This window comes from Budorcas taxicolor, chromosome 1 (genome assembly GCF_023091745.1).
Source record: "Budorcas taxicolor isolate Tak-1 chromosome 1, Takin1.1, whole genome shotgun sequence".
Taxonomy (NCBI): domain Eukaryota; kingdom Metazoa; phylum Chordata; class Mammalia; order Artiodactyla; family Bovidae; genus Budorcas; species Budorcas taxicolor.
Window position 1 is genome coordinate 59,485,283 of NC_068910.1, and position 24,778 is coordinate 59,510,060.

The window sequence follows — 24,778 nt, forward strand, 5'->3', positions numbered from 1 at the left end:
GAAGGCTGGATCAGGGAGACCGCAGGCGCGTCCGCGGGGGACGCCCGGCTTGGCTCCTCACGGCCCCTCCCTGGACATCGGGCTCCTGGGGCAGCCGCTGTCCGCCGCCCCTAGTCCTGCCGGCCGGCGCTCCTCCGCCGGGTTCCTCCTGGGTCAGGCGCGCCGTCCGCCCCTCCTCCCGGGCCCTCCTCCTGCAGCCCGGCCTCCCCGCGCCCCCGCCCCCGCCTCCGCCCCAGCGAGCCAGAAGTCCCGGTGGCTGGCGCAGCGCGCAGCCTCCGCCCCGGCTCGGTGCGCACGCCCGCGGCCCCACGCGAGCCCTGTCCGTCCTGCGCCGCCGTGTCCCGCGCCGCCGAGACCAGCGCACGGCGGCCGCTGCGTCCCGACCGAGTGCGGAGCCCGGCGCGATGCGACTCTCGCGGGCGGGCCGCGCGGCGCTCCTGGTGCTGCTGGCCGCGCACTTCCAGGCGAGTCTAGCGCTGGAGGAGAAGAAAGGTAAGGACGCCCGCGCCGCCGTCCTTCCCGTCCCTGGCGGCCGCGCTTTCCGCCGGGCTGCGGAGGAATGCGCGTCTCGGTTCCGGGCGGCGGGGCAGCGTCCGGCGCGGGGCGCGGGGCGCGGCGGGCCGCGGAGCCCGGAGCGCGGCTTTCCCCTCTGCTCTCCTGCCCTCCGCGGGCTGGACGCCCAGGCGAGCGCGTCCCGGCACGTGCGCCCACAGTCTGCCCGGGCCGGGGGCTGAGGGGGGACACTGTGTCCACCTCGCTCCCTCGGACCTCCAGGACCGGAGCGGCCCTCCGCGCCCGTCCCCGCACCCGCGCCCAGCCTCCGGTCAGGCTCCCGAGCCAGGGAGCCATCCTCCCAGAGCAGCCTTGACCTGGAGGCCCGGAAGCTCGTTCCGGGCACCGGCCACCTGTGCTGCGAGTCAGGGAGGGCCGAGGTGCCCGTCGGCACCAGGGGGCGGGTCGCACAGCGCCTCCACACCCGGGTGCGGCCCGAGCTGCCCCCGCCGTCCGCGCCCCTCAGGCGGTGGACTCTCCTGAGTGGTGGTTTCCCGGGACTCCCGAGACTCGCCCCCACCTGCAGCCCGTGGGCCGCGTGTCCCGGCTTCGAGGTGGATGGGACGGAGCGGTGGGACAGGCAATGGCCAAACAGCCGGGGCTTGGTGCGAACGCCCCAGCGGGGAACCCATCCTGGCTGGTTCTCCATGGTTTCAAAACAGGGCTCACAGCAAGCTTTCCTCCTCAAAATCCAGAAATTTTTGTGTCTGGGATGTGTTTTCTAGTTTTGAAGAATTTGACATTAAGCCAACCAAAATATTAAACTTAATTTAAATAAAAAAAATTGATGTCCGTGATTCACGTGTGCCAAATATCCAGACCGAACATGAGCGAATCTGGCTTCGTGACTGCCATAAACCCACTTGAAATGAGAAACATGCCTCAGAAGGTTTAATTGCACAATTTCAAGATCGAGCAGCTTGGGTTCCGAGAGTCAGGTCTGTACTTGCTGTTGAGGTCATTGGCACAAGGTATGGTGCTGAGCGAGTTTGATGCGGGAGCGCTGAGGCATAAAGGAGTGGTTCCCAAACTTTGTTTCAAATTAGAATCACTTGGGATTTGAAACAGAACAAACGAAAAATGATGTCTGGCTCCCACCCCCAGACTTTGTCATTTCACTGGTCTGGGTTGAGACCTGGTTGCATGAATTTTTAAAACTCTTCAGGTGATTCTGTTGGGCAGTCAAGTTTGGAAATCTCTGGCGACAGAGGTGAAATCTCTGGCAAGATTGCTGCCAATGTAAAAAGCTCTTTGGGAACATCTGCAGTTTTAACAATCTTGCAAAGGAAAGAGAATGATGATTTTATTTAAAAAAAGAAATTAGTTTTTTCAATGAAAGTCTCTCCTCCTCTGAGTCCCAGGCTGTGGTCCAGCTCCTGAATCAGCTGACAACAGGATTCCCGCCTGAAAGCAGGTGGCGAGGGGACCCCATCCTTATTTTAAACCCTTGGAGTGCCTCCGAAGCATCACTTTTCTCGTTTCAGAAAGGTTCCCAGCTCTTTGCTGTTACCCTTCTGAACACTACTATTAATGCTTAAAGATTCTTTTCTAAGAAATATATAAATACCACTTAAATTGCCTGTTAGTCCCATGTTTGTTTAAAACAGAATGCTTCTGAATACAATAGTGAGAGTAGATGAACAAAAGTTAAAGTAACGTAAGAAGACCAAAATGTACGGGGCAAATTATTAACAGCAAGTGTTAAAGACCTGTGTTGATCAAATTTGGTAAGTTTTATTCTAGAACATTTACTCATTTTAGAGAGGTTTGTTTGGTTCTAAGATACAGTGTCCTTTGTTCTTACTGCACTTGGTCCTGTCGGACACCGTTTTAAATGTCCTTTTAATCTGTACATCAACCATACAAGTTGGCTCTTGTCATTATATGTGGGGAAACCGAGGTACAAAGAAGTAAAGTGACTTTCCCGCAGCTTGCAAAAGGCAGATGTTTGTTTGTTTGTTTGTTTGTTTACCTGAATTTTTAAACTCTGGCCCTCTGACCCTGGAGCCCTTCCCTGGGTGCTGCCTGTGTTGATTTGTTGTTCTGGTTTTAGAGGAGCTCTGTCGGTGTGTGTGATGTAGGATGCTGGCAGAGGGAGGAAGAAGACTGGGGATGAGGAAGCCTCCTGCCCATGGTCTGGACTCCTTCTCCCAGTACTCAGGAGGCCCCTTTTGTGGAAGAACTCTGTCACAAAGTGAGCGATGAATGTGGAGATTGCTGGAGGAATGTGGAGCAAGCTCCTTGCTTTTGAAAAACAGAAAGGGGAAGGTGCTGCTCCAGAAGTGATCCTGGATGGTATTCTCAGCTAGGCCATCCGGCCTGGCCCCTCCTCAGATGATATCCTTGGCTCAGTAGATCTGGGCTGTATAAAAGAGAACAAATTCGGGGATTTTGAATCGTATCCAGGGGGAAGCCTCCCTTTCTTTAAGGAGACCAGAGGACGCCCACTCAGTACTGGCCTGAAGGCCAGGAGCCTGTGTCCTCATTCCCATGCTGTGTGAAGGTGAATGTGTCCCTTGCCAGCTCCAGGTTCTGAGACCTTGTTTCTCAATTCAATGAATGTTTACTGAGCGCATCACATGTGCCAGACATTATGAGTTAAAAGGGGCCGTGGTTATCCTAACGGTTTGTATTGTTGTTTCCAGAGTGGTTCTTTAGGCCACTGATTTAAGTAGCATCTTGCTTTTCAGATTTAGAAAGGAGACCAGCATCTGTGTGTCTGTCATCTGTCCACACTATGTAGCTCCATCTAGCAGTAAATGGCTGATAGCTCCCATCGGCTTTGGACTGCCATTTCATGCTTCATATATTTAGTTTCATAGTCCACAAGTTTTCAAGAACTTCTTCTGAAATTTGAAGATGCTGATTGCCATTCATTGTGCTCCATAATTAGACTCAGTCCCTGTGATGGCACTAACATGTTGTAAAATGTTCTTAGAGGTGGTGTCAATAAAGAGGAAGAATTCTGCCCTGTTTAAAAGAAAATATTCTTTGTTTTTCATTTGGTCCAAGCTCCAGAACCAGCAGCTAGTGTCTGAAACTTTCTTCATGGGAGTGGCAAGCCAGCTCTAACATTAAACTGATGATTATGGTGTTTAAGAGAAGATAGCCCATATTGGTGCCCCGAGCCCCGATATGGGGGCAGGATCTGTGATGGGGATACTCAACTTGTTAAAAGACACCTAGGAACTTTCCTGGCCCCTGCTATGTGACTTGCTATGAAAATTGTGTTTGTGTGTGTGTGCACGCTTTAATTTGGATACGCTCAGTCATGTCCGACTCTTTGCGACCCCGTGGACTGTAGCCCACCAGGCTTCTCTGTCCATGGGATTCTCCAGGCAAGAATACTGGAGTGGGTTGCCATTTTCTTCTCCAGGGGATCTTCCCCACCCAGGGATCGAACCCAGGTCTCCCGCATTAGAGGCAGACGCTTAAACCTCTGAGTCACCAGGGAAGCCCTGCAATTTAAACAACAGTTAGAACTGGACATGGAACAACAGACTGGTTCGGAAAAGGAGTACGTCAAGGCTGTATCTTATTTAAATTATATGCAGAGTACATCATGAGAAACGCTGGACTGAAAGAAACACAAGCTGGAATCAAGATTGCCGGGAGAAATATCAATAACCTCAGGTATGCAGATGACACCACCCTGATGGCAGAAAGTGACGAGGAACTAAAAAGCCTCTTGATGAAAGTGAAAGAGGAGAGTGAAAAAGTTGGCTTAAAGCTCAACATTCAGAAAACGAAGATCATGGAATCTGGTCCCATTACTTCATGGGAAATAGACGGGGAAACAGTGGAAACAGTGTCAGACTTTATTTTGGGGGGGCTCCAAAATCACTGCAGATGGTGACTGCAGCCATGAAATTAAAAGATGCTTACTCCTTGGAAGGAAAGTTATGAGCAGCCTAGATAGCATATTCAAAAGCAGAGACATTACTTTGCCAACTAAGGTCCATCTAGTCAAGGCTATGGTTTTTCCAGTAGTCACGTATGGATGTGAGAGTTGGACTGTGAAGAAGGCTGAGCGACAAAGAATTGATGCTTTTGAACTGTGGTGTTGGAGAAGACTCTTGAGAGTTCCTTGGACTGCAAGGAGATCCAACCGGTCCATACTGAAGATCAACCCTGGGATTTCTTTGGAAGGAATGATGCTAAAGCTGAAACTCCAGTACTTTGGCCACCTCATGTGAAGAGTTGACTCATTGGAAAAGACTCTGATGCTGGGAGGGATTGGGGGCAGGAGGAGAAGGGGACGACCGAGGATGAGATGGCTCGAGGGCATCACTGACTCGATGGACGCGAGTCTGAGTGAACTACGAGAATTGGTGATGGACAGGGAGGCCTGGTGTGCTGCGATTCATGGGGTCGCAAAGAGTCAGACACGACTGAGCGACTGAACTGAACTGAACTGAACTGATAGTAGAAATGGGGTTTGGTTTTACTAATGGGGATATGTTTTTCAGAAAAAAATCCAAGTTCTAGAACAAATTCTAGGCATCGTTTCCTTGCAGACATAATTCAAAAAATAGATTGTGCTTCTCAAACCCTATTGTGTTTTCTTCCATCATTTGTGGACATTCAAAATTATAAGAACCATTGTTTATTTCAGTTAATAATTACTTGTTTATTTCTGAACCATCAACACATACGGAACAGAATTTACATCTTAGCTTGTTCTTATATGTCATTCCCCTTTGCATCAGAGCTTCTGCTCACACCTTCTTTTTCATCTTCCTTCTAAAAGATTTTTTTCCTGAGAAAATTCCAACAGTTTTTTCTTTGCACAATGTCTAAGGATAGTCTGCCATCCAGCCCATGGGCGTAAGCAGGTAAGCTTGAATTGAGGCAAGGATCCAGGCTTTGGGACTTAGGCCAAATAACCAGTTTGACTGAAATTTTCACCTTTTCAGAGTCATCAGGTCTGGCTTCCTTGCAACAGGTTTAGGTCGACACGATTCAGTTGTCTAGAAAGTTCCCTGAGCCAGCTGGGGCAGGAGGGGTGGCTGGGGCTGGTGAGTGTGGTAGCTTGTTTACTTAGCCCCATTAGAAGCTAAGCGCTGAATTTGACATTTTAATCTCTGAAGACACTGAAGTATAATATCAAATGTCTGACCCTGTTGACTGAGTATCTGTGAGTTGCACATGCTGAAAATAAATTTTACTCCTACAAAATTTCAGCAGCTTGCTTAAGAAAGTCATTTGTGAAAGCATGAGTGTGGGATAGAGTTTCTTTTTTTGTTCCACATTATACCCCATTTTGGTGGGTTCTCATGGAAAAACCAAAGGTCCAAGTTATCTTTTCTGACTGTATCTGGAATGTGCCTTTATCAAGTGTCTTGAATTACAATTAAGTGAACTAGTGATTGGATGAGAATGTCTCGAACACAGTTCTTTTTTTTTAATTAATTTTTTTATTGAAGGATAATTGCTCTAAAGAATTTTGTTGTTTTCTGCCAAACCCCAACATGAATCAGCTATAGGCATACACACATCCCCTCCCTTTTGTGCTTCCCTCCTGTCCCTCTCCCCATCCCACCCCTCTAGGTCGATACAGAGCTCATGTTTGAGTTTCCTGAACCATACAGCGAATTCCCACCAGCTATCTATTTTACATATGATAATATAAGTTTCCGTGTTACTCTTTCCGCACATCTCACCCTCTCCTCCCCTTTCCCCAAGTCCACAAGTCTATTCTTTATGTTTGTTTCTCCATTGCCGCCCTGCAAATAGATTCCTCAGTACCATCTTTCTAGATTCCATATATATGTGTTAGAATATGATATTTATCTTTCTCTTTCTGACTTACTTCACTCTGTTCTACATTCATCCACCTCATTAGAACTCAAATGTGTTCCTTTTTATGGCTGAGTAGAATTCCATTGTGTATATGTACCACCATTCTTTATCCATTCTTCTATCGATGGATGTCTAGGTTGCTTTCATGTTCTAGCTATTGTAAATAGTGCTGCAGTGAACGATAGGATACATGTGTCTTTTTCAATTTTGGTTTCCTCAGGGCATATGTCTAGGAGTGGTATTGCTGGGTCGTATGGTGGTTTTATTCCTAATTTTTTAAGGACTCTCCATACCGTCTTCCATAGTGGCTGTACCAATTTACATTCCCACCAACAGTGCAAGAGTGTCCAACACAGTTCTTGATACAGCCACAATTGCACCTGTTACTAGGTGGCCTGTAAACATGGCTTTGACTTAGTTTAATTTAGTATATTTAATGATTATTATATGAATTAACCACTATGTTTCTTCCTTTGAGTAAAAAGACAGGTATCATTATGTATGACAACTTTGGCTTTTATTTGCATTTTTTTTTCTTTATGTTCAAGCCATGGTGACAATTTGTGCTGTTCCATCCACAGTTTAAGCTCTGGGAATGAATCTGACTTGGTATTTACCCATAAGTGTCTAGAAGTCAAGTGGAGGAAGAGAGATCTACAGATAACAAGTGTGAAAATGTCACAGAAGCAGTGATAGAATTTAATGCAAGATAAAGAAGTCTTCTGGTATTTAGTCCTTGCTTTAAATTCTGGCTGGAGAGAAGGCTAGGTGTAGCACCAAATGGAAGAATTACTCATTTGAGCCTTAAAAGCACTATGTGTATTTCCCCAGATAATATGATGTGAAGGACATTCCAAGAAATGTGTCAAGAGTAGCAAAGTCCTGAAGAGCACTGGTTATCCATTGTGGTGGGAGGTGAAGGGAGAGCTGACGAGGCTGCAGTTGTTTGAGAGCCATGTATGAAGGGAGGGGCGCCATGCAGCTAGGAACTGGTGTAATGTCTTTGGTATTCTGGAAAGAAGACTCTGGCAGGCTTGTGGGGAATGGGTTACATGGGCAATGGTAGAAATAGGGAGATGGGTGAGGCATGCAGGTGAAATGCTGTAGCATTTCAGTGAGGGTGCAGAACAAGAGACTCAGGAAGATCTGGAGGTGGAATTGATTGCTAATCATATGTCATGAGTATGAGAAAGAGAGAGTCCCAGGAAGACACACAGGCTTCTGACTTGAAAACCTGGACAAACGTAAATCCATTCGCAGAGGCTGCCAGTGCTCCAGGAGGAGCAGAGTCAGCTGGTGGGATCTGCCGTACTCTGATGGAACAGTCCAGGAGTATACAGGTCTGCAGCCCAGGAGAGCGGTGGCCTTGAGCTGGCGTTTTATTAGCCATTTCAGTGGCTTTGGCATTGTCTTCAGTGTCTTTGGCAGTAGAACAACTCACCCCAGCCTGGTCCATGCTCTTTGTCACCATCCATACTGAGCCTGGCCAGGTTCTAGACCACCAGCTGCTTTTTGGACTAGGCCACTGTGATTAGCAAGCCAGATTAGGTGCAGTTGTCAACAACCGTATGTATCATGCATGTAAGTACGTTAAGAATCATGTGCTTGTCATCATGTTATCATGGAATAATCATGTGAGTATGCTGAGAATCATGTTAGTATACTGCTGCAAATCGTCAGATGAGAATTCACCATTTCTTATGTAGGAAAGCATCAGATTGCTTTTTTTTTTATATGTTAATACCTGATCCAAAAAGACTAGGTGATGGTGATGGTGAAGTCGCTCAGTCGTGTCCGACTCTTTGTGACCCCGTGGAGTGTAGCCTACCAGGCTCCTCCGTCCATGGGATTCTCCAGGCAAGAATACTGGAGTAGGTTGCCATTTCCTTCTCCAGGGGATCTTCCTGACCCAGGGATCGAACCCAGGTCTTCTGCATTGGAGGCAGACGCTTTAACCTCTGAGTCACCAGGGAAGCGACTCTTTTTTAAAAAACAAAACAGAACAGTAGCCTTTGAACTTTGAACATTCCTCACCAAGAAACTTCTGGAAAAAAAGGATGCCCTAGGTCAGTCCAGTCAAAATTTCTGGAGGATGGAGCACTGAGGATACCTTTAAAAACTCCCTGGGTGGTTGTGAAGAGAACATTAAGTGGTGTGTGCAGCTTGTGCAGAGTTTTGTCTCTGTTTCCTGACTCCCACTTTTCACACATGACATGGGTTTCCTCAAGATCAAGGAACTGGTTTATATTTCTTTAGGACATGAGTCGCAAAGTTACTTTTTTTTTCATGAGTTGATCCATGAGAAGTCTAGTCCAGTGGCTTCTAAGTATGTCCCAAGACAGCAGTAAGAGCATCTTGATAGGAATGTCCATTCCTGGATCCCCAACCCAGACCTCCGGATAAGGCGCTGGGGGTCAGGCCCACGGCGCGATGCACAGCAGGGTGGAAGAGCTGCTGACATGCTGCCTGCAGAACTCAGGCTGGGTTCTGAGTTCACTGGAGGAGCACGGTAACTGTGTCTGGCCTTACTGGACACATAGTTTGCCGAGCTGAGTTGGGACAGGGACATGTGTAGTACAGCATCTCCTGACAGACATGATAGGGGTTTGATGGGGGCCCAAAAAAGGAGCTGCATCTGTCTCTGTGACAGTGGCAGTGTCCCCAAAAGAGGACATTTAGTTGAACCTCAAAGGATGAAGTTTTTGCCTGGTCTCTGTGCGAAGGGAAAGGAGAGAGGCAGTGTTGTGGCTGATGTTCCTGCAGTGGGCCCACCGTGACTGGTTGTGTCATACATGCAGGGACGAAGGCTTTTAGCATTTCCTGCTTCATTTTCTTAAAAATCATAACAAAACTTACAGTATCAAAGTCCATTTAAAAAATAAAATGGCCATTTGGTCATTTTTTTTAAAAAGTAACCAGATATGAAGGATTGAACTAGAATCTGGACAATAGTTGATAGTTTGAACCTTCTCCCCAGTAGCATGATTTGGCCCTAAAACTTGTTGTGAATAAGAAAAATGACCTTGTCTGATCCTTTATTAACTCCTACTGCAGAAAGCAAAGAGAGAATGAAAACAGAAGTCTGCATAATTCTGGACACAATAAATACTTGTTAAATCACACTGAACTCAGAAAATCTCTCAAATTAATCGAGCCTTGCTCACTTGTAAATCATAAGACATCTGTTTCCTGATTTGTTGAAAACTGGTTTACCTGTTTATTTGCAGAGGCTGTTTGGGAACAAGCAGGCTGACTTGTAACGGGGTTAATGGCTGTTGATGCACCTTGTATACTCATTCCTGCCTTTATGTGGAGAGAAATATGGAGGTGGTTCTAGACCACTGTTTACTTAGAGCATTTATGAAGCACTTTATTTTAAATGCAGCAACGTGATACCTGATGGTTTTACTACTGCAGATGCCCAGGCCTGCTCAGAGTGGGTGATGTCATGATGGCCTTAGCAGTTGTAGTCCCTTACACGTGAGATTATCATGGCCACTGGCTGAAGTTCCTTTCCTTTACTCTAGGTAAAAGCTTCTTATTTTTCTTGGAGAAAACTGACTCACTGCTTATAGTCTCTCCAGGATGACAGGCTGAATACGTGTGAATGTATGCGAAAAACTGTGCATGTTTTACTTCCTTTGCCCTCATTCATAAATTCATCTCTAGTGTCTGGAATAGAAACAAATCATTTATTGAACCTGTGCAAGTCCTTTAGGACAGGCAAGTGTTCCCGGAAATCTCTTGTGATTGTAAATGGGACTTCAGAAAGTTTTTCAAAACTTTTTTTTACCTGTTTTACTTACTTACCAGCAAATGCCGAATGAAAATTGTCAGGAGATTTCATTGCCATTCCTTTTTTGCATTTACACAGTATCTCTTAGTTCATTCGTATGTGTCATAAGCCAGAGTAGATGGCTAAAACTGTGCCAAACAATATTAATTAAACTATTTTAAGTGTGTTGTAGTACTAAGTTGCAAGAGCCTTTTTTTTTTTTTTTTTTAAACTAAGGTATGCTGCTGCTGCTATGTCACTTCAGTCGTGTCCGACCCTGTGTGACCCCATGGACGGCAGCCCACCAGGCTCCCCCGTCCCTGGGATTCTCCAGGCAAGAACACCAGAGTGGGTTGCCATTTCCTTCTCCAGTGCATGAAAGTGAAAAGTGAAAGGGAAGTCACTCAGTCGTGTCCAACTCTTTGCGACCCCATTGACCGCAGCCTACCAGGCTCCTCTGTCCATAACGTAATACTAGAAAGTTTAAAAATTACCATCTCTTTCACAAGGGAAAAAGAACCCAGAACTTCCAGTTTCATCTACTTTTGAGTAAGTCCAGATGAATGACAAAAAAGCAAAAGGTGGTAGTTGAAGCATTATTTTATCACCTGTTGGTGTTTAAGGTACTGATTTTAAATATGATGCGTTTCAAGACTTTTTCTTGGTTTTGATTTGCTACAGCATTAATAAAGAATCCTTATAGTTACTTCCTGATTACTTTATCTCTTACCGTTTCCTAGTACTTATGACTGGAACGTATTTACAAGTAAGAATAATGTATTACCTTAATCTGTCCTCCCTTCCTCCTTCCTTTCTCCTTTTCTTTTGTTTTTGGAAGCTGCTATGAGTAAGCCTTTGCAGAGAAAGAAAACTTTGAAAAAAAAAAAAAAGAAAACTTTGACAAAAGATCACAATAGAAAACTTTGATAAGTGACTGTAAAAATATAGAATATAATTTTTTAAGTTAGAAAGTATCAAAGACATTCATACTTGTGATTATTTTTAGTACAAATAAGCATATTCATGTATCACTCCTTGAAAAGTGGCATTGCTCAAGGACTTTGTCTCAGTATACAGCTTTGTGTATTTTTTCCCAGTAATCTGTTGTTAGTTATAAGGGGGAAGAGAAAACAGGCTTCCTAGTTTCAACTTCCATAAAATAACTAAACCACATGGTTCTGAGACTCCTGCCAACTGGAAGTATCTACGAAATTAAAAGCAAATCTAAATGCATGCAAGATATGTGTTTAAACACATTGATAATAAATGTATTGTCCCTATAATTTAGATGCTGAAACATTGATGTCATAATAATAATAACAGCTTGCATTTGTACAGCACTTCCCAGTTTACACAATGCCTTAATATCCATCTTTCTAAGCCTCCTAACAACCCCACAGGATGGAGATAATTATTCACATTTGAAGGTGCAAGACTCAGGCTCACAGGCATTCTGCACTTTGCTTGTGGTTGCTGGACTAGTCGACACTTTGGTGTTGAGAGCTTTTCCTGCTTCACAACAGACACTGTTTTCGAACTACTGTGTCAAATGTGCCCCCAAACTCTCCTTACTCCTCCTTTGAGACTGGTTTTTAGCTGTTGATACCTCCTATCATTTTTAGTCCTATTTGTGAATCAAAAAACTAACAGTATTCTTCAACATTTCTGTTATATTTCTCTTACTTCCATTTAATGCCTCTCAGAAGTTCTGTTCTGTTTTTGTTCCTTTCCTATTTTTCCTTATGTTTTGAAGTATTTTTTTAGTTTTCTTATATATGTGTTAGAGTAGCCTATTTCATAAGATATAGGCAGTGAATTTATAAGCCTTGAAAACATTTACTCTAGAAATTAAATGTATAACTTTATTGTAAAGAGTCATAAACCCTCAAGGAGATGTGGGTTCAAACCCTGGGTCTGGAAGATCCCCTGGAGGAGGAAATGATAACCCACTCCAGTATTCTTGCCTGGAAAATGCCCTGGACAGAGGAGCCTGGTGGGCTGCAGTCCATAGAGTTGCAAAATTGAACAGGACTGAGTGACTGAACACACACAGCACAAACTTATTTAAATTTGCCAGACTTGTAAATACTTGAAGGAAAATGAAGGGAGAAAGCAACTTGATAGAGCAGTTGGATCAGTTAGCAATGCCTGTGGCGAAGTGTGCTCATTTACTTACACAGTTCTGTGAAGAGTCATATCTGTGATTAAATGAAGCACATAGTTCAGTTCATTAGGGTGTGTAAACAGCTATTATGAAAAGACACACACTCAGTAAACAGTGTGCACTCCAGGATGGTTCACACCCTTTACACGAATCCATTCTGGATGGCATCATCCTTGGAAGCATGGACTTTAAGGAGAAATTATTACAAAAATGAAACTGTTCCACTTTGAGGAGCGTTGTTAGTTAAATTGGTGGAACAAGGAACATGACAGTGAATGGGTCCTTCGTTTATGCAGAGACACCTTTTCTCAAAGAAATACCGGATACAGTGTTCGTTCTCCTCCATTACGAAGGAAAGGACTTTTGTTTGTCATTGTTTATTCCTAGCATAGTGGAAACTTTTCAGTACTCCAGCAGAAATTCCCCCAAAGCATGTTTATATTTCATAATTATCAAGTGAAATAGGAAAAAGTTTTGTAAGTAAGCAGAATAATTGGTCTGCAGTTGCTGCCTGTGTATTACAGGTGTAGGTCTGTCACTGAGAGAACACGTGATCTTTCAGCCTGAGATGGCACAAACCCTCACAGAGAACAGGCAGCTAGTGTATTGATTTCAGGGCCACTTTAGTAACTGAGCCTCTAAGTCTTACGAAAGTTACTTGGGCAAAAGCTATGCCATTTCACCTTCAGTCAGCAAAGTCTGCCCAGCCAAGGCAGAACAGAAAGTTAAGCAATTTGGTGAAACAGAACCACATAAGGAGTCAATCAGATGAATTTCCCAGTTTTTCACTTCACTTTCAGCCTCTAGGTACTGTTTTTTATTTAAATGCACATTAACCTTGTGCCTGGTTTGGGGGAGGCACTAAGTGCAAAAGTCCCAGGTAGATGGAGAATTTGTGCAGGTATCTCAAGTCCATGTTCCCTCGTGACGTAGTTAGTGATTGTTCTTAAAGTCTCGAATAGAAAAGCTAGGTTTTTAGATTGTTGAGCAGTGGCTACTAACTATGCATACTGTTGCCCAGTTGTAAAAACAAAACATTCAAACTGTAGCCAGGGAAATTAGTAGTCAAAAGTTCCAGGTCTGAACCGTCCTAGGAACCAATGAGAATGGGGTCTTTGATGCCTTGATGGGGACAGTTGTCAGGAGTGCCTGCTTCTGTCGCATTTTTCTTTCCTCCTTGGACTTCATTTTAGGGAGAGTTTGGACATTACCCACCTTCTAAGCTTGTATCGTCTCACCTAGGTGACAAGCGAGAGGCGGACCGAGGTGACAGTTGCAGTGAAATGCAACAGTGGTGAACACAGGGCTGCCGAGTGCACATTTATAGAAGTTTTACAGGCTGGGTGACTTCTGGACACTATGTACAAGATTGATTTTTAATTAAGACAGAACCACTAGGTATCTGTAACGTAAGAACAATATGCGATCCTGATCTCGTGACTGTCACATGTCCTGTTCACAAGCTGCTCTGTCCAGCCAGAAGGAGCTCAGGCTGAGTTTAACAGGCACTTTAAAAGTAACAAATGATAATTAATTAATACCCCGTGGTTTTGAAATGAGCCATCAAGCATGCCGACTCAGTGGCGTCTCTCGGGGATAGGGAGAGGGTAGGATCATGAAGTCTGTGTCTGGGGAAGCGGCTCTGGCTAGCGAGGTGGAAGCTGAGTGTGCCTCATGGGGAGTGTCTGCAAAGGGGTTTCCTTAGAGTTTGATTGGTGACATTTCATAGAGCTTCACACACATGCACACACCTCTGCCTCCTGGTGTGGCCTGGCTTGCCCTGACAGGTGGGAGCCGTGTGCATCCTGACACACGTGGCTGGGGCATGTTTGTAGGTCTGCACGTGTGTGCCGCCTCCAGAAATGTGCGACCACTACCCTCTGACCATCCTGACTGTCTCTGTTGTTGGTGTCTTTTTGCCACAGGTGCCTCAGGTCACTTATCAAGGATCTCTGCCCACTAGTTGATACAGAATTGATTCTCCTGAAGAATCTGTATCTGTTTGTATTTTGGGGACTATAAAGTGGAATATGTATGTCACTTATTAAAACGTCATTATTAAATGGGGGAAATGTCCCTGGGCTTCTTGACTCAAACAGGGAAAGAAGACACTTCTTCAGCGAAGAAGTGACTACATTTGTGGGGTGAAGAGGAGCTCCCAAACTGGAGGCCAACAAAGTCACATGTGCCAACTGTTCAGGGCTCTTGAAGTAACCACTCTCAAAACAAAAGCTTCCATTAGGTGGGTGTTTGTGAACCTCACTGGTTCTGTGTCCAGAATTATCATGTTTATGATTAATTTTTCCAGTCTACATATTATTATGCTAAAGGATGCATTAGACCAGTGATTCTAGGAGCAATCATCGTTAACATTTGACAGGCGACTTTTTTTCCTTTAATTCTAGAAAAGGCAATAATAACCTTCTTTATCTCTAACATCTATTTGATGTTAAATTTTTTATAAACAAGTCAAACAAAATGTGCACATGGGACTAAAATATAAATATACAAGATGATTATGTCAGAAAATGTCTAGATCTGCTCTGTGGTACCTTTTTGGATAAAAGTTATTGAGGCCCCCACCCCCTGAACACACACAGGGCGGGGTGGGGTATGGATCAGGCTTCACCTCTTGGATGCTGGCTAAGCTGAGCAGCCCTGTGAGTTCTGGTTTCCTCGTCTGTAGAATGGAGTCATAGTGCTCATCTCTTGGTGCTGCCAAGAGGATGAAACGAGATGACTGTTTAGAAGATGGAATCCATTCCAGAGGAGCTCACTATATGCCTGTGTACGTGCTGTGCCGTGCACTCTAACCTCTGACCCTTACCACAACCTTTACGATTCCTGTCCCTTCACCTACCTGAGCTCATCTGCCCAGGAAGCGTCACTCTGGAGCCCGCCTGGGACCCATGTCCTCAGCAGATGCATGCCTCTGCCCCAGACACCCACCAGCTCTGGGTCCTGGGAAGGCTGTGGGGTCCCAGCAGGAGGCTCCCCAGACCCACTCTTTGGCTCCACAGTGGGCCTCAGTTTCCCTCAAAAGAGCACTGTTGTTGTTTTGTTCCTGTAGATCCCTGAGCCAGTTTTTATTTATTTATTTGTTTTTATTTTGAAGATGTACTTTTTATTTTATTCTGAGCCAGTTTTTAAAATGCTCCTGGTTTCATTGCACAACTTGATGACTTATTCCTGTGCTGTTTGCACGTTGGCATGTCACTGTGGTCCTGGTGAAAAGCCGTTTCTCCTCTGCTTTCCTTGCTCACCTTTCTGCTTTCATCATCACAGCACACAGAGCAGAGATGGCCACACACATTTCCCAGCCTCTAAGACTTCAGGGTCCCCTCGGCAGACGCCCTGTCGGAAGTCCTTGCCCCTCTCAATGACAGTTAAGTTTCTAAAGAAAGAAAAAAGTGGAAGTGTTATTTGATCTGAAACTAATTAAAGTGTTTCAGGTAGTGCTTTGTGCACTTGTGATGGGTTCTAACCCACTACATATTCCACCCAGAGGCCACTGCCTTCACCTGGGCACCAGCCTCATAACTTTCTTTGCTTTCCTGTTCTTCATTGAGTTTATACTAAGATTTTCAGGTGCTCTTGTGGAGCCATGAAAATGCACCAGTTACCTATCGTTCTTCCTGTCTATCTGTCTATCATTACTATCATTGTTTTTGAATTTGCAAGATAACAGATGGTCATGAATTAATACACTAGAGACTTGCTATTTCCTAGCAGCAGCATATAAAAGTTATTTTTAAAGTTGTTTTAAATCTGTGAGTAAAAATAAATTGCTGCAAGAAACACCAAAAATGGAAAAGCTAACAGTACAAAGTTGACCATTTATCTCATAGGCATTGCTAGCAGCATAGCTGCTTTATAAACAGTGAGAGGATTTATGAGACACTTAATTTACAGCTGGGTTGAAGGGCATTCTAACCTTCGCTCTGGGTCTTGCCACCCTTGAGCTTTTTGGAGTCACATGGTGCGGGGTGGGGATATAGCTTGCCTGGGAGCGGGCTGTTTGAAGACAGGCAGGACACAGAGGGAAGCAGTCAGCACTCAAGCAAACGTTTATTTTCTTAGAATATTAACTTATGGTTAGCATTTCTTTTTTTTAATTTTAAGAATGGGAGAAAAGAAAATGTGTGGTTAGGAAGGTGAGGCTTAGGGAAGTTAACCACTGTACATTCCCTCGATAATGTTAGTGAGAGTAAGTTCTTCACTTTCAAACCATGTTTTAGAGTGGGTGTTTGTCTGAACTTAACGTTTGGATCTTATTTTTTCTCAGTTTTTTTTTTTTTTTTCCACTTAATAGAGAATTTCAGAAGACTTTTTAAATTGTTGTAGTTCTTAGGAAAAGCATACTGAAAACACTGACCACGTTATGTAAATATGAATGGCGATTTGTTGTAACAGCAAGGCTTTTTGTTGTTAGCTTTTTATTTTTAAAGAATTACAAATTCACCAGAAGTTGCAAAACAGGCACAGGGAAGTCCTACGCACCCTGCCCCTCACCAACACCTCCTACCCCAAATGGAACATCTTAGCAAAGCTGTAACTATTCAGGTTGACATCTTTATCTAATAAGCTAAATGCTCGCTGTTTTAATTAGCTTTTTAGGTAGTATTATATAAATTAGTCTTTACAATACAGTTTAGAAGGTAATTTCTTAAAATGAAATTTGTTGGTTTTTAAATTTGGAGACCATGGAGTCCTGAGGTGGGCAAGCTAATGAGGGATGAGTGAAAAACATAGATGAACAGATGGACAGAGAAATGGAGACAGATAGATTGATTACTTTTTTTTGTCGATTATTTGGACAAGCCAAACATTTTCTTGTAGTTTTGGGGTTAATTTGCCAAGTTTATATTCTCTTGAAGTCAGAGTGGTTGGGTTTTTCTGTGTGTACCATTGTATTCGTCCCATGTTTATTTTCATCTATTTGGTCTATTTTGCCTTCTTTAAGTGCCCTAGAAGGCGGTCTTCTGGATTGCTGGTGAACTCACGTTTCTTGATTCAGATGCTGATTCCCACATATGTCACCCAGTGAAAAATTTATGGAGCTGATTTTTTATTTGTATACTTTTCTACATATATGTTATGCTATAATAATTTTAAAATACTAGAATCACAGTCATGTAATAGAGAAGATAAAACATCTACAGGGAAAGCCAAGGTTTTATTAGAAAAATCAAGATCTCAAAGACAGTATTGGACTTCCAAGTCAAGGCTTTACATTTGTTCTTTCTCTTGGTATAAATAGCAAAAAGATCTCTCCAATTCAAAGTGAGGCTGTTCTTACTGTTACTTCAATTTAGTCTAAGCCAAAGATGGAGAAGCTCTATACAGTCAGCAAAAACAAGACCGGAGCTGACTGTGGCTCAAATCATGAAATCCTTACTGCCAAATTCAGACTTAAATTTAAGAAAATAGGGAAAACCACTAGACAATTCAGATATGACCTAACTCAAACCCCTGACGATTATACAGTGGAAGTGAGAAATGGATTTAAGGGACTAGATCTGATAGAGTGCCTGATGAACTATGGACGGAGGTTCATGACATTGTACAGGAGACAGGGATCAAGATCATCCCCAAGAAAAAGAAATGCAAAAAAGCAAAATGGCTGTCTGAGGAAGCCTTACAAATATCTGTGAAAAAAGAGAAGTGAAAAGCAAAGGAGAAAAGGAAAGATATACCTATTTAATGCAGAGTTCCAAAGAATAGCAAGGAGAGATAAGAAAGCCTTCCTCAGTGATCAGTGCAAAGAAACAGAGGGAAACAGTAGAATGGGAAAGACTGGAGATCTCTTCAAAAAAGTTAGAGATACCAAGGGAACATTTCATGCAAAGATGGGCTCGATAAAGGATAGAAATGGTATGGACCTAACAGAAGCAGAAGATATTAAGAAGAGGTGGCAGGAATACACAGAAGAACTGTACGAAAAAGATCTACACAACCCAGATAATCACAACGGTGTGATCACTCACCTAGAGCCAGACGTCCTGAAGTGTGAAGTCAAGTGGGCTTTAGGAAGCATCACAAACAAAAAAGCTAGTGGAGGTGATGGAATTCCAGTGGAGCAATTTCAAATCCTAAGAGATCATGCTGTGAAAGTGCTGCAGTCAGTATGCCAGCAAATTTGGAAACCTCAGCAGTGGCCACAGGACTGGAAAAGGTCAGTTTTCATTCCAATCCCAAAGAAAGGCAATGCCAAAGAATGCTCAAACTACCGCACAATTGCACTCATCTCACATGCTAGTAAAGTAATGCTCAAAATTCTCCAAGCCAGGCTTCAACATTACGTGAACCATTAACTACCAGATGTTCAAGCTGGTTTTAGAAAAGGCAGAGGAACCAGAGATCAAATTGCCAACATCCGCTGGATCATTGAAAAAGCGAGAGTTCCAAAAAAACATGTACTTCTACTTATTGACTCTGCCAAAGCCTTTGACTGTGTGGATCACAACAAACTGTGAAAAATTCTGAGAGAGACGGGAATACCAGGCCACTTCACCTGCCTCTTGAGAACTCTGTAAATGCAGGTCACGAAGCAACAGTTAGAAGTGGACATGGAACACCAAACTGGTTCCAAATAGGAAAAGGAGTAAGTAAAGGCTGTATATTGTCACCCTACTTATTTAACTTCTATGCAGAGTACATCATGAGAAATGCTGGGCTGGAAGAAGCACAAGCTGAAATCAAGACTTCTGGAGGAAATATCAATAACCTCAGATATGCAGATGATACCACCCTTATGGAAGAAAGTGAAGAAGAACTAAAGAACCTCTTGATAAAAGTCAAAGAGGAGAGTGAAAAAGTTGACTTAAAGCTCAACATTCAGAAAACTAAGATCAAGGCGTCTGGTCCCATCACTTCATGGCAAATAGATAGGGAAACAGTGTAAACAGTGTCAGACTTTATTTTGGGGGTTCCAAAATCACTGCAGATGGTGATTACAGCCATGAAATTAAAAGACGCTTACTCCTTGAAAGGAAAGTTATGACCAACCTAGATAGGATATTTAAAAGCAGAGACATGACTTTGCCAACTAAGGTCCATCTAGTCAAAGCTATGGTTTTTCCAGTAGTTATGTATGGATGTGAGAGTTGGACTGTAAAGAAAGCTGAGTGGTGAAGAATTGATGCTTTTAAACTGTGGTGTTGGAGAAGACTCTTGAGAGTCCCTTGGACTGCAAGGAGATCCAACCAGTCCATCCTAAAGGTAATTCAGTTCTGAGTGTTCATTGGAGGGACTGATGTTGAGGCTGAAACTCCAATATTTTGGCCATCTGATGCGAAGAGCTGACTCATTTGAAAAGACCCTGATGCTGGGAAAGATTGAAGGCAGGAGGAGAAGGGGATGACAGAGGATGAGATGGTTGGATGGTGTCACTGACTCAATGGACATGAGTTTGTGTAAACTCCGAGAGTTGATGATGGACGGGGAGGCCTGGCGTGCTGCAGTGCATGGGGTAGCAATGAGTCAGACACGACTGAATTGAACTGAATTACAGGTATTTTAAATACAGCATTAAAAAAGGATAGCATTCGAGTGGCATACTCCTCCTTCTTACATATATATAAAAATCCCCACAAAGAGAGCCTCTTTAACAGGTATTAACCAACTGGAGAATTGTTGCAGAAAGACAGTGTCATTCAGACATACCCACATCTTCCTTCCCTGCCTGTTACCTGCCAGTGCCAGGCTCTTGCGGAGCTGTATTTAGACACACACAGGGAAAGCGAAGGGACAGCCAATCCCATGGTAAAGAAACTGCCCGCGCGCATGGCATGAGTCTTCCCATCCCACAGATCCTCCCGTGGGGCTCTCCAGAGACTCCCAGACCTCCAGGCACAGTGAGCCCTGGCTCTTATCCCGTCACACTGTGCTCACAGCGCCACAGGGGCACTTGAACTTACTAGATTGATATAATTTTGCTGAATCTTATGTCATGTTTCATTTTCATTTTTCAGTTCAACTCAGTAGACATGCATTAAATATTTCCTGCATATACTCTGTACCAAAGAGCTGCTGGGGACTGGCTTCCATAGTCAGAAAATATAGTCTCTGCCCATAGGGAGCCTTCAGTCCAGAAGCCTGTTCTTTCCCTTGCATTTCTGAAAGTGAGAATTTAGTCTGCAGTGGTTTGTGAGTTCTTCAGAGCCAAAGTGACAGTCACACAAAAGCTGAACGGGTCCAGTAGGTGCTGGCATATGGATTTGGAGCATGGTGTAGCTCCAGAGTCCCTTGCAGCTTTCTCAGAGCCTCTGACACACTTCATTTTGTCTTAATAATCATGTAAGAATAGCCCCATTTGCATTTTTGATGTCTTTATCACAGACAACAAACCCCAAGCGTCTGTGTTCACAAAATAACTGAAGTGGTTCAGAGAATATGAACCCCTTCCACATTTCTAAGTCAACATCTAAAATCGTTTATCATAAGCTTAATAGTTGTAAGAGAGAAAATTTCAATCCTTTGGTAAAGCTGCCAGAAGGACACTGACTTCTTTTTTTCTGGTCAAAACACTTGTTAATACTTGCCTCAAAAGGTCTATCTCAGTTCTGAATGCCCATTGTGAGATGGTTGTTTTGACACTGGATGGGAAGTTGGGGCAAGGATATACCATGGACTTGCTGCTGGGACGGAGTCCACCAGGCTATCTACAATATTCCATGGCTGCGCCCAGTGCCATGCACCCTGGCACCTTCGTGGGGCCTGAGATGGACCAGGAGGGTGGTTGTGAAAGGAGAACACGGGTTCAGGTGATAGGCACTAGGAAAGAGTGCACACAGGAGAAGTAGGCCACGGAGAGTCTCAGTACCACAGGGGCCACAGTGGGTATGAGACAGAGCAGGCAGGAGTGTGAAAATGGCATTCAGGAAGCTGGAAGCAGCATCTAGCCTGCAGCACTGGTCTTTTCCTGAACAGTGGGTCTGCCTCCAGAGGGAGGGGCCTGGGAAGAACCCAGAGGTTCGCAGGAAAAGTGCTGAACAAACCCATCACCATGCAGGTGCACTTCCTACACAACTCTGAGCCCACACGTGTTCCCACCTGCGCTGGCTGCTGGGAGCAAATCCACTCCCACCGTGAGCTTCTTCAGTAGTTGTGGCAATTTTGAAGCTGCTGTAAAGTTGCTCTCAAACTTGGGGGTCATAGATGTACCCCTTGGAGAAGAGCCTGTGGATTTCATGAGATTTAAAATCCTGTTCATTCATTTTGAGGATAATCTAAATTCTTTTGAACTTCTGTGCTGTGCAGACTGAACCATTTTGTAGCAATAGATCACCACGTGATGGTGTGTGCAGGTGAACCTCGCCCTCCAGTGATGTCTCAGCAGTCACCTGTGTATTAACAGAATTAGGAGAAGAAAAGAAAGCTGTCCACTGAGCCATGTGTTTACTGTGTGTTTCCCTTCTCTTCTTTTGCTTAGGCTAGCACTGACCGTGGCTATTGCCTGAAAAGAGTTGCCTCAACTATTTCACTCAGGTTTTTGGTTGTTGATAGCAGGATCAGTCTAGTACCAGTAACTCAGGAGTGAACAGAAGCAGAGATGTGTGGATGAACTTTTTATCATTTCAGAGTTTCTCCAACTGAGGTCCAAGGGAAATTGTCTCTCTGTTTAAAAAAAAAAAAAAGCCCATGCAGAATTAAATGTGAGCAACCTCACTATAAATGAATGAAGCTCCAAGGAACAAGCAGTTAGGTTCTTTTTCAGCACACCATAGCAGGGGCCTGATCATCAGATGCTCCATTGACGTCAAGTAGCAGAATAAATCTGGGATTGGAAATTCTGTTGTGCACTCCCCGCTGTGTGAGGAACCTGGAAGACAGGTGTAGAGGGTGGGAGAGATGGTGGGAGAGAGTGGAAGCTGAGGGCCAGTGATGAGAACTAAGGACACCTAATGGGAAGGAGAGGAACTCTCAGGGGCCACACCAGACTCTGCAGGGAGGTGAGTGTGCAGGGATGAGGAAGGGCAGCAGAGGCTCCTAGAGGTTCAAGGCATCAACTCTGAGTCCAGAGTGGAATGGCCTGGCTGGGGCAGAGCCCCTCTGTCCTGTGGGTGGTTGGAGACCGAGCATCATGCAGGGTTAGTGCTGAGGTCTTCATTTATAGAGAGTGTCTAGGAACATTTCAGTATGTAGACATTTAAGGAAGGATTTCCATGCCTCCATGCTTGCTCACACTCTCTCATGCTGTCACCGGGGCTCCAGAGAAAGCACGGCCTGACATGCGCCCAGCAGCCCTGGGAGCAGGGAGCCATCCCTGAGCTACTGAGGATGAAGGAAGGAGATGGGTGCCCCCCAGGCACCTGGCTGCTATCATCTCTTTCCTAGACTAACTAACTAATCTCCAACATATGACTGTCCTCTTAACTCATATACTGATAGTGAAGCAAAGATTCAGAGCTCCGTGAGGGTCACAGTTTGTAAGCAGGTGTTTTTAAACAAGTTTGGTAATTCATGGGGTAGATCCAGCCTTGTCTCCACTGGCCCTCGTTACAACAAAAACTGCTTATCAAGCTTTTATTGTGGAGGTGCCTCTCCACATCAAGCTTGGAATCTGGCCATGTGAGCTCAGAGGAACGGTTCCACCTAGGGAAGCATAAGAAGTGGATTATACCTCCATAGCTATATTGCCTGTAAGATTTCTGCAGAACTGCTATATACATATATTCAAAGAAATATTAATCTTAAAGTCAGGTAGGATCGAGACGCTTAAGAAAAAGATGAGCTTGGAAGATCTGTGTAGTTACATGAATTCTCTATTTACTGTAATGACATCAGGGAAAAGCTTTGGTAAGTGCAAAGTGGGTGAATCAGACCTTTTCAATACCTTTTACGCATTGCTGTTTTTATTTCAAGGCTGATTTGAACTATTACAGAGTAATATTTAAAGTGCTTTCCCGACTCTCCTTTGCTCTGCATTTCCCCATCAGATCACTGGATTACTGGAGGGAGATGTTTTTTGTTTTTGTTTTTCGCTGTCTACTTATAAAACATGTCTTTTGAACTACCATGTTTCAGAGATAGCATGCCTTTTCCCAGAAAATCTCAGGTTAAGATTAAATAGGCACTGGATGTTTATCTGATTTTGTTTATGGGAGCATGAGAAATTTGGTAACCTTTGTATATACTTACGCTATTAACTAGGTAAGAGGTCATTGGAACATTTAGAATTCCACTATAAACTTATAAAATTGTCAGGTCAAGTCTGTTGCATCAAAAGATATTTTCTATTCATCCAGGAATAAAATCAGCTATGTGAAAAAGAGTGAGGTTCTATTTGGAAATCTACATTCAGTGACAGAAGTCCCAGCAATGTCAGATTCTTCAGGAGTTCACACGGCCTTTCTGCACCGGCCACCTTGCTGGATGCCTTAGCGAATCAGTCTGAGTGTCTATGATGGGAAGTATTGTAACTCCCCACGTGCAATCAGTCATTGATTGTGGAAGAAGTTATATATAAAGCCACAGAGTGAGCCTGAAGTACTCTGTACTCCTTTTATGATGTTCTAAATTGCATTATCATTGTTTATGTTCTGGTACAAATTTCTCACTAGATTGTAAACTTATGTGAAAAGCAGCAATTTGATTCATTCATCCCACCATGTTCAGCCCCATCCCAGGTACACAGTAGGCACTAAATAAATACTGGCTGCACACACTGAACATGTCTAGGGTATGGTTGGATTTCAAATAAACTTCTAAAATCCAAACACATCCTTATTCACCAGGAAGCATGAATTATTTTTTAAAGGCAGTGGTGGGGGAATTTTTTAAACCAATAAAAGATTAGATTATGATCATCTTAATTCAGGAATTTTCTCATTCAGTTCATTTCAGTCGCTCAGTCATGTCTGACTCTTTGTGACCCCATGAACTGCAGCACGCCAGGCCTCCCTGTCCATCACTAACTCCCGGAGTTCACCCAAACCTATGTTCATAGAGTCGGTGATGCGATCCAACCATCTCATCCTCTGTTGTCCCCTTCTCCTCCTGCCCTCAATCTTTCCCAGCATCAGAGTCTTTTCAAATGAGTTAGCTCTTCGCATCAGGTGGCCAAAGTATTGGAGTTTCAGCCTCAACATCAGTCCTTCCAATGAACACCCAGGACTGATCTCCTTTAGGATGGACTGGTTGGATCTCCTTGCAGTCCAAGGGACTCTCAAGAGTCTTCTCCAACACCACAGTTTAAAAGCATCAATTCTTCAGTGCTCAGCTTTCTTTACAGTCCAACTCTCACATCCATACATGACCACTGGAAAAACCATAGCCTTGACTAGATGGATCTTTGTTGGCAAAGTGATTTTGGAGTATGTAGAAAAACAAGCATGTCTAAAGGAGAATACCAAGTGTTTTATTATTTTACTTTTCAGAGAATTCGTCTCTAAAGTGAATATTATATTGATTTCAATGTGTTTTTAAGGAATTAACAGTTGGATTAGAATTGAGTTATCAAGGAAAAGCGTATCTTAACTTCA

General features: G+C 43.9%; 1 protein-coding gene across 2 annotated transcripts in view; it reads left to right on the top strand.

Annotated features, from left to right (window-relative positions):
- The first annotated feature begins 359 nt into the window (after window positions 1-359).
- EGFR (epidermal growth factor receptor) overlaps window positions 360-24,778 on the top strand; it is a 212,568-nt gene continuing 188,149 nt past the window's right edge. For both annotated transcript variants that reach the window (XM_052644247.1, XM_052644256.1), the window contains exon 1: window positions 360-492. In XM_052644247.1, coding sequence (XP_052500207.1) covers window positions 405-492 — 88 coding nt within the window. In that variant the 5' untranslated portion in view covers window positions 360-404. The remainder of the gene's footprint in view (window positions 493-24,778) is intronic.